Raw genomic sequence first — 15,276 nt, 5'->3', positions numbered from 1 at the left:
AGATACAGAGATTGGTAGCTCCGACGGCACTTTTAAGATGACCCGCTGTGCAGCATACAAGTGTAAAACGACGTTCACAAAAGGATGTAGAAAAACTGCCTATAGGTTGTAATTCAAGCACTGTAAGTAGTGATTTATATGCAAAATTTATGCCCGTGTTGTTTTCTCTGAGGCAAGAGTAATGCTGCTGCTTCTTCAAAAAACAACAACAAAACAGTCAACAGTAGCCTATAAGAAACCTCAGAGCAGCAATAATCACAATTAAGTGTCCAATAGCGTTACCATTTGACAGCTTCAAAAGAGCTTCGTGCAGAGTCCGTTTACCGTTATATTAACCCATACATTTTGTATTATGCATTTCCTGAACATGTACTTGCTAAACAAACACTTTATATGAACAAACTACTAATCTATAAAACACAATCGGTCTTCCGACCTTTTACTATTGTGACGATTGATGTTGATATGCGCGAGGGAGAGAGAGCAATACAGCGCTCATGTTGTTTGAAGGCGGTGAGTGCGTGGGCGTGCTCTCTCTCTCTCTCTCTCTCTCTCTCTCTCTAAATAATTCGTTGTTAAGACGACTTATGTTCCCTCGTTTTAATTAATCGTGGACACGTTGAACTAATTCCCTCCCTCGTTTTAATTTAACGAATTACAACGTGGCCACAATATAGTAAAACAAGGGAACAAACGTGCTGAGGTATTTTAAATTCGTGGCCACGAAACAATATTCACCTGAATATTCACCAATTCACAAAAATACTGGTCTTTAGCATTCACTATTTAATTAATAGTATCAAACGCTTTTTCTTACCTGTGAAGATAGCTCTTCAGTGAAGGCTGACTAGTGTTCTCGTACAGCTTTTTATTCCTTTTGCAAAGAAATTGCCGTTTTTTAATAAGCAGGAAAAATTTCCGACTTTAAACAAATACCCATTTAAATGCTTAGGATGTTTGCGCTGTGAGAATGTACAGGGAGACTTTAGATATAAAAACTGTGTCTCGTTAGGCAATGTTTTTTCAGTCAAATCATAAAATTTCCTATTGATTCAATAGAACGTGTGAGCTCACTAGTGAATACCAATATGGCGGCGCGGTGGCTTCACTGTTTATGACGTCATGAGCTATCCAGTCATTCTATATAGATCAGTGTCAACAACGCAAAACCTCTCATAACTCCTAGACCGTTTGTCGTAGACTCGAGTGTCTTATATCATTGGAATCCTTGAGTCCAGACAAACAAAATGTATGTCTTTGATTTCATTTCCTGTATGCAAATTTTCCCGCCATTTTGAATTTTCCGAAAAATCTACTTTTTCGTACTCCTCATAGGCCGTTTGTCAGATTCACTCGAAACTTGACATGCATCATCAAGGGACCCTCATGGCAAAATGTTGTCAAAAGAATTACAATCGGTGATTCATGCTCGCCATGGGACGCCAAAACATTAGAAGTAGGCGGGGCCACTTTCACTAAAATGGCTATAACTCTTAAAGCATTTTCACCAAACTTGTTATACTCATGTACGAGCTCATTTTATGGTCACACAAAAAAATCCGCAGCGATTCACCACTTGGTGGCGCTATAATACGAAAAAGGCATAAAACAGCTTATAACTACGCTATTGTTAGTCCGATTGACTTGAAAATTGGCATGCAGTGTCTTTGTCCAGGGTGCCATGCCTTTCTATGAGGACATTGGCATATCTCGAAAAACATGGCCGCCATTAGCCAGTGAAGTTTGAGCACCTATTAGACAAGGTTAACGAAGGTTGATCGGAACAAAACACGTGGGCATGTTCAACTCATGGCCCTAGAGGTCTGTAAGAATTTTGAAAGAAATCGGCCACTAGATGGCGCTAACGAGTTTTATGGCTCAATCACGTGGTGTTTCACACATCCACACAATATGCATATCATTTGATAGATCTCCTCAATCTGAACAACTTTGCCTCAAGAACCACTGCTGTCAATCAAATCATCTGTTAATTATTTGAGATTATTTGAAAACTCTACTTTTTCGAACTCCTCATAGACCGTTTGTCCGATTTGCTCGAAACTTCACATGCATCATCTAGGGACCCTCATGGCAAAAAGTTTTCAAAAGAATTTGATTGATGAAACCGTTTAGCAGATACAATTTTTTTATATATTTTTGGTATAGCTCATTGTGAGTAATATGTCTATAGATTGTGTGCACAAAAGTAGAAACTTCATAAAACTGTGTAGATATGGAGAACAACTGATTTTGAAGAAACGTGCCAGGTTTCAAGGATTTCTGATGCTCAGAGGGCTCACAGTACATTCTATCAAATGTTTAAACTGAAGATGAAGCCTTAAATACCACTGTTGTCCACAAGAGGGACAATGAATCTTTTTAATCTAATCTTTATCATCATCCAGCATTGGCTGATAAAGAAATTTTTAAAACCATAATTTGTTTTTCAAAGAATTAGGGTGCACTGGTACTATACATTTATATAATTTGCGCATTCTCCATCATGGATATTTTATGGTTTCAGGCCTAAATTTCGGTTCAATCTATAGCCCAACAGCATAGTTGGCATGGCGGTCTTAAATGCTTGAACCCCGTTAATTGCTGCTTGCAGCTATATTTGTTTTTTTTTTTTTTTTACATATTTAATCAGTCTCATTCTTGTCGAAGTAATAAAAAAATGTTTTTACAAGACCTTGTGCTGTTTTTAAAAAATAAAAAAAGAGATAGCCTACAAACAGAGATAGCCTATATAACACTCATACAAATAATAGCCTATGTGAACTGGTGAACTTGTATATGATCGTTTGTTTAAATAACATTAACCAATGTTTCTGATTTTTTAAATGTAATAATAAAATTATTACTTTATAATCTTACCCTGCAGTTTCAACTCCACCAATGTAACGTCCCTGGGCTGAAGAAAGCGCACGATGAAGGATATTCAGAGAAACCAGGTATTTAATAGTAAACTCAGGAGTAACATCACGTTTACACAAACAATAACCGACAGAGGACTGAACAGAATAGGGAGTAGGCCTATACATACACAGGGTAAATGAGGGAACTAAACAGGCACAGGTGGAGGAAGATCAACTAATCAGGGACTAACGAGAACAGGTGCAGACATGACAGAACATACTCGTGACAACCAAATCTTTGTTTGTTTCATTATTGTACAGTAAATGTCAATAGCTCTTGTTTTGATTTTTCATGTTTGTTGTAGGAAATTACCATCAATGTATTGTATTTCATCCTTATTGTTAATTTATGACTTCATCTCCACTGACATTTCAAAATGTAGCAATTGCAGCTGTTTTGCAAAATGTTCCTTTGCGCCACCTGATGGTCATTTCACAAATGACTTTGAAATGCGACTGGTTTATTTACCTCAGCAGTAAATGCGGCGGTAATAGGCATTCTGGTTGACTACCAACTGTACATATGCTTCTAATGCTACACTAGGCATATTCTATAGCAGCACAAACCTCTATAATTTCATCATTATTGTTTTCATTAGTTGTCTCTAGGATTTTGGCTTTAATACCTATTATTAAATGAGAAGGGATTTAGAAACATCACTGTGCTTTAGACACTGATCATTCACAATAATATGGCAGTCATGATGGATTTGCCTGTATACATGCTGTGTAACAGATTGTTGTCTTGTACATTTTAATGGGATTATGTATTAAGAGAGCCAAGATGAAAAACGGCTTCCTCTCAGTTCAGCTAATAGATTCCTAGATAAACATTTGGATACATACCGAATGAGGATTGTGTGACGTTAGAAACTAAATGCTCCATGCAACACAATCCTTCTTGCTTTCTCGGTTCCGTCCTTCGGATGAGACGTTAAACCGAGGTCCTGACTCTCTGTGGTCATTAAAAATCCCAGGATGTCTTTCGAAAGAGTAGGGGTGTAACCCCGGCATCCTGGCCAAATTTGCCCAGTGGCCTCTGTCCATCATGGCCTCCTAATCCTCCCCATATATACTGATTGGCTTCATCACTGTCTCCTCTCCACCAGTAAGCTGGTGTGTGGTGGGCGTTCTGGCGCAATATGGCTGCCGTCGCATCATCCAGGTGGATGCTGCACATTGGTGGTGGAGGAGATTCCCCCCTTCTATGTAAAGCCCTTTGAGTGTTGAGAAAAGCGCTATATAAATGTAATTAATTATTATTATAACATAACCAAGCTTTCGCATATTAGCAAAATTATGGGGAAAAAACATCATTAGTAAAGGGAAATCTGAGCATTAGCATTCTCCCAACCCCCTTACGACCCTTTTAGCCAAAGAGTACAACATTCAGTGCGTCCAGGCATAAAGTAAACAGTGCTGCAATGCACTGGGTATCTTTTTGTCTTTCTTCAAACATCTGTTTGGGGGGTTTCACTAGAGAAGAGGCATGTATAGAATATTAATGAAATATGGAGTGTATCCTTAAAGGGCTGCTTATTTAAAAAATGCTCTGTTCTTTCATATATTTACTGATATGTGGTCAACTTCAATGATAGAGTGGAATGTAAAGAGAAAAAAAGCAGGAAATAAAATCTAACCTGACTGACCCTTTTTTTCATGAGTGTTCTATCTGGATTACTTCTAATAGCATGGTTACATGCTCTTACGTATGTAAATGATCTCTTGTGTTTGATTTGTCATTTCACAGTCATTTTAAATTTGACTTGAAAATAGTGGCATGGTTACAGTAGTATGAGCAGTATGAGATATTTCAGAGAATCTAAAGCCCTATTCACACGGGATAAATATTAACTGGTGACCTCTAGTCATTTGTAATATTTGCGGAGGTTGTCTGTGATCTTGTCTGTGAGGTTGACTAAATCCCGGGCGAATCGGCCATGTCTGTAATTTGTAAAGTAAAAATTCCCCCGCAAATGACCTAGCATATTTCGCCGAACACCGAGGTCCTGTGATAATATTCGTCCCATGCGAATCGGCATCTCTGTGATTTGGAGGGGTCGTATATAATTTTTTCAAGGTTTTTGTTTCCTGTGCGTTTTTTTATCCATCTTTAGCAAAGAATGGAGGCTGCTTGGAGTGTTTTGGTAGTATTTTGGGTGCTGGGTCATATTTTGAGCGCTATACACCATATGATATACAACTACAATTTGCAGAAAGAAAAGGCTGAAAACCATCAGAAGAGTGAAAACAAAAAGAATTAAAGCTGCAAGCAGCGATGAAAAGGGCCCTCGCACCCTTGCCGCCACCACCCGGCGCCTTTAGGAAAGGCCTTAAGATTACACTCACCAAATTTGAAGAGGATCAGATCAAAACTGTAGGAGGAGTTTGTTAAAGTACAACATCAGGAAATGGCAAAAACTGCACAAAATCTGAGAGGAAGTTCAAAATAGCTGACTTCCTGTTGTGTTTAGGGCTATGCTCCAAGATACTTTTTTTTAGGTATTGGGTCATTACATGTATGTACCGAATTTCATACCTGTACGTGAAACGTCGAGCCGGGGCAAAATGTTGGGGCAATAATTAAGCCATTTTGCCCCACCCAATTTTGAAAACCATATCACGTGTAAATTTTCACCACTTCTGAATCGTGTGCAAAGTTTCATGATTTTTCGAGCACGTTTTGTATTTGCCACACTTCCTGCTACCAGCAGGTGGCGCTATTGCTATAACCAAATATGAGCATGGTCATGTGTTCAGGACAGGACTCTTATCAAACATGTGAAGTTTGGGGCAGATTGGACATTGAATGCCTGAGTTACTGCAGGCTGTCTGTGGTTGCCTAGCAACATCGGAACTGCAAGCAATATTTACAGAGAACTTATCTGATCATGCATATCACCAGAAGGCCGAAATTGGGTGAACATTTGTCAGGCCGCCGAGGGCACACCCTTTGACGAAAACTCAAGATCTTCGCAATTTAAAAAAAAAAAGTGGGGGCAATAATTAAGCCATTTTGCTCCACCCAATTTTGAAAACCATATCACACGTAAATTTTCACCACTTCTGAAGCGTGTGCAAAGTTTCATGAGTTTTCGAGCATGTTAAGGCCCTCTAAAAAGTGATTCACTTTGGAGAAGAAGAATAATAATAAACGGAGCAAAAACAATAGGGTCCTCTCACTATCGGTGCTCGGGCCCTAATAAACGGAGCAAAAACAATAGGGTCCTCTCACCATCGGTGCTCTGGCCCTAATTAAAGCTGCAAGCAGCATTTATCGGGGTTCAAGCAATTAAGGCCTTTAAGGCCTTTAAGCACAAAAGCATCAAAAGTTATTAAGTTTTATTTAGCAAGCATGTAACCACTGACATAATAGATGGAAAAGACCATTTACAGCCAATACAGGCAATGTACCATAGGAAATATATGGTTTTAAAGCTTTTTAAGAGTTATCGCGCCACCTGTGGTCCGATCCCCATGACATTTTGCATGATTGTTTACTATGTTATGTCACATATGCTTACCAATTTTTGTGAAGTTCTGAGTTTTCATTTAGGATTAATAGGCTTTTGAGTGCATTTTGCCACGCCCCTTTTCTATATGACCCTATTATAGCCATGCGAAAAATGCAAAAGTTCAACTTTTTTTTGATAATTATTGATCTAGAGAGTCCAGAGAATTGCCCTAGACTGGTCAGGTTTCGATCGGGCGAAAAACCAGGGACTAGTTCGCAAAAGTAGGTTTTGGACAAAATTGGAGATATCCATTTTGTCCGCCTTGAGCCAGGGATCACAGTGGTGTAAGACACCTGAGTCTGGGTCAAACAGTCTAAGAGTTATGAGCGATTTTGTACTTTTGGTTGCTGTAGCGCCACCTATGGGCCAATTGGGGTCATACTCTGATAGGTTGTCACCAAATTGAGGCCTACCATCTGGCCAGGTTTCAAGTCTCTAGGCCTTACGGTTTGGTCTGCACGATGCGTTTTACGAATCCTTACAATTACAAAAGGGTTTCAGCATTTCATGCTTGAACCCCTAACAATAAGGTTTCAGCACTACGTGCTTGAACCCCTAATAAAAAGGGCCTAAAAAAGGCCTATAAAAAAAAAAAACTATAGGGTCTGAGCACTTGGCGCATGAGCTGCTGCTTCCAAAAACGTTATCAAGCCTTTTGACGTGTGCCTCGGAGAGGAGAAAGTCACTTTTTGGCATTTTCAGCTCATTTATTATAGAAATGTGGTGATTTTTGGTGGTGGCTTCTTCGGGGTCACGTGACGCATGCGCGCACACCAGATTTTTGTGAGGTCGTATGCAAATCAGGCAGGAAGAGGGCCGCTTTCAGCCATTTCATGGGTTTTGCTATAGGAATACATCATTTTGACACCTTTTTAACAGTTATAGCGCCACCAAGTGGCCAGTTGCTGCGTCCTTTTTCATGTGACCACAGAATGAGCTCTTACACATGTGTACAGAGTTTGGTGAAGATACCTCATTTCGTTCACGAGTTATAACTATTTTAGTAAAACTGGCTCCGCCTACTTCGAACGTTTTGCCGCCCCTTAGCGACCATGAATCGAAATTTCCACTTTTTTTCGATAATTATTGATATTCAGACTCCTGTGAACATTTCTGCACTGGTTTGGTTCCGGTCGGGCCAAAAACCTAGGACTAGTTCGCGAAAGTAGGTTTTTGAAAAAAAACCAAATACCCAAAAAATGTTCCGGGTGACGAGCAAATCCGAGGCATGCATCTTGTCCGCCTTAACCCAAGGATTCCAGCGATATAAGACACTTGAGCCTACGCCCAAGCCTACGCTCAGCACTTCGTGCTTGAACCCCTAATGATTAGATGGAGATGGATGACATGTAGAGCAGCATGTGGTAAGGAACATTCTTCTGTTTATGATATATCATACAGCTAGACCTATAATAATGACAAGACATTTCCAAGCAACAGCCCATTGACATCATATCCAGGAGATAAGTCAGTAAATTCGAGTAAAATCACAGGCTTTGCTTATCCTGTGCGAATGCGCCACATGAAATTCAGATGTGGGTGGGTAATTTCTAAATCACACAAGGTCCCCAGATAATACTAATCCAGTGTGAATAGGGCTTAAGAATCTGAAGAACTGAAAATTCCAAATTGATAACACTTCACTTTCATGAAAATTTGATTATTTGTAATACTCTATTTTGTTGCAGTACACTTCTAGCAGACATAGCAGAAGATTTCAGATTTAGAGACATGCATCCAAACATTAATTTGAGGACTACTTTTCAAATCTTTTAGAATAGAACAAATACAACCCATATTTATTTGATGTTGGCTAAATTAACGATAAATAAAGCATCAACAGTTTCAGACTGCATTTCTCAGCAGCAGAGCAGTTATTATTTTATGAATTTCTTTACTTACAAGATTGATAATATCAGATACAAAAGTATAACCATGCAACCGTCTGCTAGAGTATCACATTTGTGCACTATAGGCCCCCTGAGGAAGAATTCCATTAATTGGGAAGGAGAAATTGTCTAAACTTGTTAAATAATCAAAATCAACAACATGTATTTAAGACCCTATACCTATTAAGCTATTGGGGAAAAAAATACGGAAATTGTAGATCATCTTCTTAATATTATTAATTCATCATTGACGTTATAGGATATGTCCCCAAAACTTTCAAGCTGACTGTTATTAAGCCTCTTATTAAAAATAAATAAATGAATAAACTTGATCCTATAGAATTAGTTAACTACAGACCAATCTTGAATACATTTTCTGTCAAAAATATCAAATATATCCTCACAACTATGTTCTTTCTTGGAGAGAAATGGTATTTGTGAGGACTTTCAGTCGGGATCCAGTATCAACGTACCGAAACAGCTCTCATCAGAGTTACAAATGATTTTCTTTTATCATCTGATCACGGTTGCATCTCTCTATTAGTGTTACTTAGTGCTGCCTTTGATATTATCGACCACAACATTCTTTTGGACAGGCTTAAAAACGATGTCAGCATTAGTGGAATTGCATTGGCATGGTTCAAAACGTACTTATCTGACAGTTATCAATTTTGTAGCAGTTTATGAAAAGGTATCATATCGATCACAAGTTTGGTATAGAGTATCACAAGGCTCAGTACTAGGACTGTTGCTTGTCACACTGTACATGCTACCCTTGGGAGTACGGGAGTATTCGGGAAACATGCCATTAGTTTTCACAATTACGCTGATGATACTTAGCTCTATATTTCTTCAAGGCTCAACAAAGCATACCAATTATCAAAATGAACAGAATGCATTGTTGATATAAGAAATTGGATGACAAATAATTCATTTCCTACTACTACGTTCAGAAAAAAAAAATCAAAGGTTTTAATTATTGGATCAAAAACCTCTGCGTGGAATAACATAGAATACTGGCTAACTCTTGATGAATGCTCTGTCAAATCTTCGTCATCAATTAGGGATCTGGGTGTGCTATTTGATAGCAATCTTTTATTTAAAAGCCACATTTCTAGCATTTGTAAACAAGACAAGCCCTCGGAACAGATCCTCAGCAAAGACCTCTGTGAATAGATGAGTCCTATGGCACAGATCCCCTGGCCAGCAATGAACGCCTCATGCCAGGACCAGCTGGGACCTAAATGGAGTTTTAACAAGAAGGACGTTCATCGTGCTTAAGGCCACTGATAAGCCAGTTGTGTACTACTGGCTCAATGGCAGCCCTACCTTCATGTTTCAAACTGCTGGGCACAGGGGCGGGTCTACGTGTTGGCCAGGGGGGGCACCGGCCCCCCCTGAAATTCGGTTGGCCACCCCAGGTGCCCCCCCTATAAGATGTCTTGTGATTGGTTCATTTTACGGCCAATCAGTTTATAGACTCTACTGAAGTTCGCGATTCAAAAAGTGCAGCGCCAGAAAAACAACGGTCATCGCGGTCTTGGACTTTTACTGTCCTTATCAATCAAGAGTGGGGAAGTCAAGACACCAAACAAAGAGCTGCCAGTCATCACCACCGAAACAGAAGTTTTAGTTCCAGAAGTTTCAGCTGTTTTAGTTGAGGTCTGCCTTCCTTCTTTTTCGACTGTTTTCCTCTCTTTCTGCGACTGTTACTCCAGAGCTGCCAACTCTCACACATTCACCGTGAGACACACGCAATTTTCACACTCTCTCACGCCACATCCATTTTCTCACGCACAGAAAAATCGCAAAGCAAAGAGGACACGGAGACCGCCAGACTAGACAGAGCAGGTTACTTATGACATAAAAAAAATCTCAGCTCTCATATTCTGTCAATTTTATTACGAAATTCAAACGTTTTGGCGCTTGTAACGTTAAATGTTACGTGACAGATCCCTAGCGCACGTGAACCGATCATCTCTACTAGCTAATAGTAAAAAAAACATGAATGAACACTGAAGATACAGCTAAAACTTACCGAAATGTATATTCCTCATACATAATATCGATCAATCAGTGTTTTTCATAAGTGTGAAGAGGTCAATAACATAGCTGGAGAACAATTATGTCCCATTTACCTCAGGAAAGCCATTTAATTAATATAATAGGCTATAGTACATCGGCAAGAAAAAAAATAGCTATAGAGAGTATTAGCTAAATATGTGTTCTATATTACATATTATAATTTTACTTATATCATTAATTAAAGTTATTATAATTTTTTAAAAAATGTACGCATTATATTTAATTTGAGTTATTTTTAACCTTAAATAATAGCCTACTACCAGCTGATAGGGCTCTCTGTATGTTTACAGCATCAGGTGAGTTGTTTTTTTCTTGAGAAAAAAACGCCTATCTTGTGTAGCCTACCTAATATTTATCCAAATGAGTCAATATTAAATCAAATCACAATAATTGAATTGAAATAATAAAAAAGTGTAGTTTACCAGAAATTGTACCAAAACATTGTAACATGTCACTAAACCTAATAAAATTCAGTTTAATTACTAAAATGTTAGTGACAATCACAATACACTCCAAGCTAAACTAAAAAAGTTGGCAGCTATTATTGTTTCTAGACTAAAGACTGTTCTTTAATATATTAGTAGAGCACAAATGTAATGGTTCCATATTTTATTTTTAAACTGTGGTGTTTTCATTTGAAGTGTTACAGTGCTAAAACTTTAACTCTGTGTTACTCAGCTTTTTTGTAAATTAATCTGAAAGAAATGTTGAATGAAACACTATGATGTTTTGGCCAAACCATTTGAATTATTACAGTGGGGGGATTTATTTTTTATTTTTATTTATTTATTTATTTATTTATTATTTGAAAGAGATTGTGAATAAAACTACTGTATATTGTAATGGCCAAACTACTTATTAAAAGAAAATAATTGACATCGTTTCTGCTTCTGGGATTTTAAAATTGCTCATTATTAAAATTGCTTTTATTTTATAAACTTGTTAGTTTTATGGAAACACTAAAAATAATAAACACTGGCTCTCAAATTCAACTTAATGGATATATAGGGATAACAAAAAACTAAATTAATCAAAAATGTGCTTTATTACTACATTTGTTTACAAGTAACTTTATTCAAGTTAAAAAAATAATAAAATCAATAGGATTTACGTAATATAGGCTACTGTAGAATTTAGCTTCTTTTTTTTTTTTTTGGTCACTGGCGGCCACCCCGTTTGGAGGCAGTGCCCCAGCATGGCCCCCCCACTGAAAATGCTCTAGACACGCCCCTGGCTGGGCAGAAATTCTTCCTTCTCACCTAATGCCCGTGTGACGTATTCCAATCAGTATAACACCATGTCCATTTATCTAAGCAAGATAACTGGTCCCCTGACTGAGCCTGGTTTCCATGGCTTTTTCTCCATTTCTATCACCTGATAGAATTTGGTTTCCATGCCACTGTCACCTTTGGCTTGCTTTGTTGGGGACACTTAATAATATTATTGATATGACTATATTGACACTATCGGATGAGAACAAAACTTGAACTGCACTGAATAATGACACTATTGTCTTCAGACATGATTAAAAAAAAAAAAAAAAAAAAAAATGTAATAACTGTGTTTCAGAAGCTTTACTCACCAATGACTCCTGTAGGAGGATGTAGAGCTCGTGGCCATGTATATGTGCAAGATCCAATGGCGTATTTCCATGACTGTTGGAGACCTTTAGGGCCTGCCGGGATCCAGGACACTGCAGCAGAGCACTGGCCAGATCTCGCAATCCATGCTGGGCAGCAAAATGCAGGAGAGTAGGAATGTCCTCTGAGCTACACTCTGGTAAAGAAAATCAATGCAGTTTTGTCAGGTGACTTAAAAAATGTGCTTCATGTTGTAACATTTAATTTTACTGGTTTTATTTACTCAGTCTAACTGATTATTTTAGGTTACACCAAAGAAAATTATTTCCGTGGAATACATTTCCAAGTTTGACAGTGTAGATCTCATCAAAGGTGCTCCATTTAAATTAGTTGACTTTTTAATAATTTGTCACGGTTCAGGGTGCATTATCAGCTTCACCCTGTTGTCTGTGTTTGTCCTGTCATTTTCTGCAGCTCTTGACCTGAGCAATCAGTGCTGATTTTGCACAGATGATGAGCTGATTTCAGTCACCTGTTGCTTGTTCCCATTTCCCCTTATAATCTCTTCTGTGTCTTCCCCTTGTTATCAGTAGATCATTTTGTGCTTCGTCTCATGGGTTTGTGGCATTGTTCTGTGTGGTATCTGTGTCTAACCTCTGTTCACTGCTGTTCCCAGGACGCTTGGATAAGGAGTGACAGCTGGTTTGCCTCGCTGTTCTCTCTGTCTCGTCTCGTTCCCCGTCCTGTGTGGGCGTGCACCTTGGGTAATCTCCGTAGCCTTTGCTGTCCACTGAGCACTGTACGGACATCTCTGGAGCTCCCAGATTCATGTCGTTCCTTTTTATCTCAGTGCTCTCTGACTCAGTGCTCTACGAAGGCGACCTATTTTATTCCCCTCCCCAAATTGCCTTCAGCGAGGTAGACAGCTTCTGTTCTCTTAGATCACGTTTTCCGTATTCATGGCATACCAGTGAATGTGGTCTCTGAAAGGGGTCCCCAATTTGTGTCTAAGTTTTGGACAGAGCTCTGTCGACAGCTTGGGGCAACTGCGAGTCTATCCTCCATGCATCACCCGCAGATTAACGGTCAGGCCGATCGTGCCAACCAGGATCTGGAGAGGGTCTTGCGTTGTGTGGTGTCTGTGGAACCGTCATCTTGGAGTTCCAGATTAACCATGGTCGAGTACGCCCATAAATCCCTCCGGGTTTTATCTATGGGTTTGTATCCCTTCCAGTGCTGTTTAGGCTACCAGCCACCATTATTCCCCTCACAAAAATCTGACACCATTGTTCTGTCCGTGCATGCATTTATTCAGAGATGCCTCCGTACATGGAGTATCACCAGAGAAGCAGTTATTCGACTGGTGACAGGAACAAGGCATCGGCGGACCGTCACCGTACTAAGCCCCTACTTTACATGTGTGGTCATAAGGTCTGGTTATCTTCCCAGGACATTCCTCTTAGGCTTCCCTCACGTAAACTGGGGCCCAAATTTATTGGACCATTTTTTTATCATTAAGGTGCTCAGACCGATGTTGGTTCAACTCAAATGAACCCCTGTTTAAATATAGATGAAGAATATCTCTAATATCAAGCCCGTCATTCGTTTCCCCCTTTATCCCCAGACCTCTGTCCCTAGACTCATCGATGTCAGACGAAGGGGTAGAGATCATCAATACCTAGTAGACTGGGAGGGCTATGGTCTGGAGGAGAGATGCAGGGTTCCAGCTTGTGACATTCTGGATTGCGCTCCCATCGACTAATTTCATCAGCGTCATGGTGAGTCCTCCGGGGCGTTTGAAAGTGATTAATGCGCATATGTCAGTCAGCATGGCATCTCACATCAAGTTTGTAGAGAGAGCTTTTTTCTGTCCATTTTAAATTCTGATTTTGTCCGCCTCTGAAATGGGTCAAACCATAGACATTACCTGAAAAGTTCAAGTAAATACACTAGAAATCCACGCTCATTCAAGGATGTGCATTTATTGCATGGACGGAGAAAGCATGGACACCGGCAGGATTTCATCTCATGGTACGAACAAAAGGTTTTTTTTATTTAACACAAAAAATGTATTAAGCATATATAGCCTAACTATTACGCACCTTTCGAACCATCAGTGAGTAACGGTACTGCAGAACAAGTGTAGCCTACTCTCTCTAGACATTTTAAACGTGTTTAGATCTGAAAACTGCGAAAAGCAATAAAATGTTGTTCACAAAGGAAAACAACTGAAAAACAGCACTGGTTGTTCTCTCGATACTGTCCGTTTGTTTTACTGAGAGTGAGAGAGAGCAGTCCGAATGAATGCGAGTGGATTCGTTTTGCAAACGCATTTGACCAATTCATAATAAAGAACATAATTTAAGCTTCAAAAATATATGAGCGCAGTTCACAGCTGTTAAATTTAATAAATGAAGCGAAGCAAACAGACAACAAATTGTTCATCACTACAGCAACAGTAGACCCCCGTCACTATAGCATCAACATGTGAATAGGATGTTAAAGTCAACCTGCATCGCAGGTCACATCCCATTTTTATTCCCTAATCTAAATGTTCAATAAGAAAACATGTAGGTTGGGACCTGATTTTATCCATCAGGAATTCAGTCATTTCATCAGTGATTAAAATAGGGTGTAACATCCAAAATGGATAGAGGTGGTTGGAGGGGACGGGCTAAAAAGTAATAGGAATGTGTGTCATCAGTAAAGGTGCAATTACATGAGTGAAATTTTGGCAACAATTGGCAGACAAAAGAAGGCCCATTCTCAATAGTGTAGTGATGCCAGAAGCACTAATATCACAAAAGTCACTTCGAAACCAAGCAGCTTTCGGTTTGTCAACTTTTTTACTCCCGATCATGCAAATTTCTATTGAAAATGCCTTTGCCTGCACACTTTTGCTACTGTAAATGTGAATGCACCTTAATAATGATAACAGCATATAATGTGATACAATCTAAGAAGGTTGCAGAAGAAGTTACTTATTTCTTATTTCTTATACTCAGTTCAACCTATTGACTTTTCAGCTTTTATTTTGCACTGTTTTGCAGATTTTTTTTTTGTGCACACACAATAACACTGCCAATTGCTCCATGTTAATCTGCAGTGGATCTGGGTCATGCTGTATTTATGTGGGCAGGGAGGCACATGTCGAAGAAACAAGTGCACAGTAATGCACTTCAGTGGGCTGAGGTCACTTCCCTTCATCATTTATTCATGCCTATATAAAATAAAGTGCTAGTAGCATTAGCCTTTTCATGCTGATCTAGAAATGGCTGTCTGCAAGCGG

At 39.1% G+C, this 15,276-nt stretch overlaps 1 protein-coding gene across 1 annotated transcript in view; it reads right to left on the bottom strand.

Annotated features, from left to right (window-relative positions):
• LOC308704853 (B-cell scaffold protein with ankyrin repeats-like) overlaps nt 1-15,276 on the bottom strand; it is a gene marked incomplete at both ends in the record, with an annotated part of 140,737 nt that overhangs the window by 92,082 nt on the left and 33,379 nt on the right. Inside the window, one exon of the mRNA XM_081389456.1 lies at nt 11,990-12,183. Within this exon, the coding sequence (XP_081245582.1) occupies nt 11,990-12,183 (194 nt within the window). The remainder of the gene's footprint in view (nt 1-11,989; nt 12,184-15,276) is intronic.

The sequence above is a fragment of the Scardinius erythrophthalmus genome, assembly GCF_964197995.2.
Source record: "Scardinius erythrophthalmus genome assembly, chromosome: 2".
Lineage (NCBI taxonomy): Eukaryota > Metazoa > Chordata > Actinopteri > Cypriniformes > Leuciscidae > Scardinius > Scardinius erythrophthalmus.
Note: the sequence above shows the minus strand (reverse complement) of the source record. Positions and strands in the feature narration are given on the sequence as shown.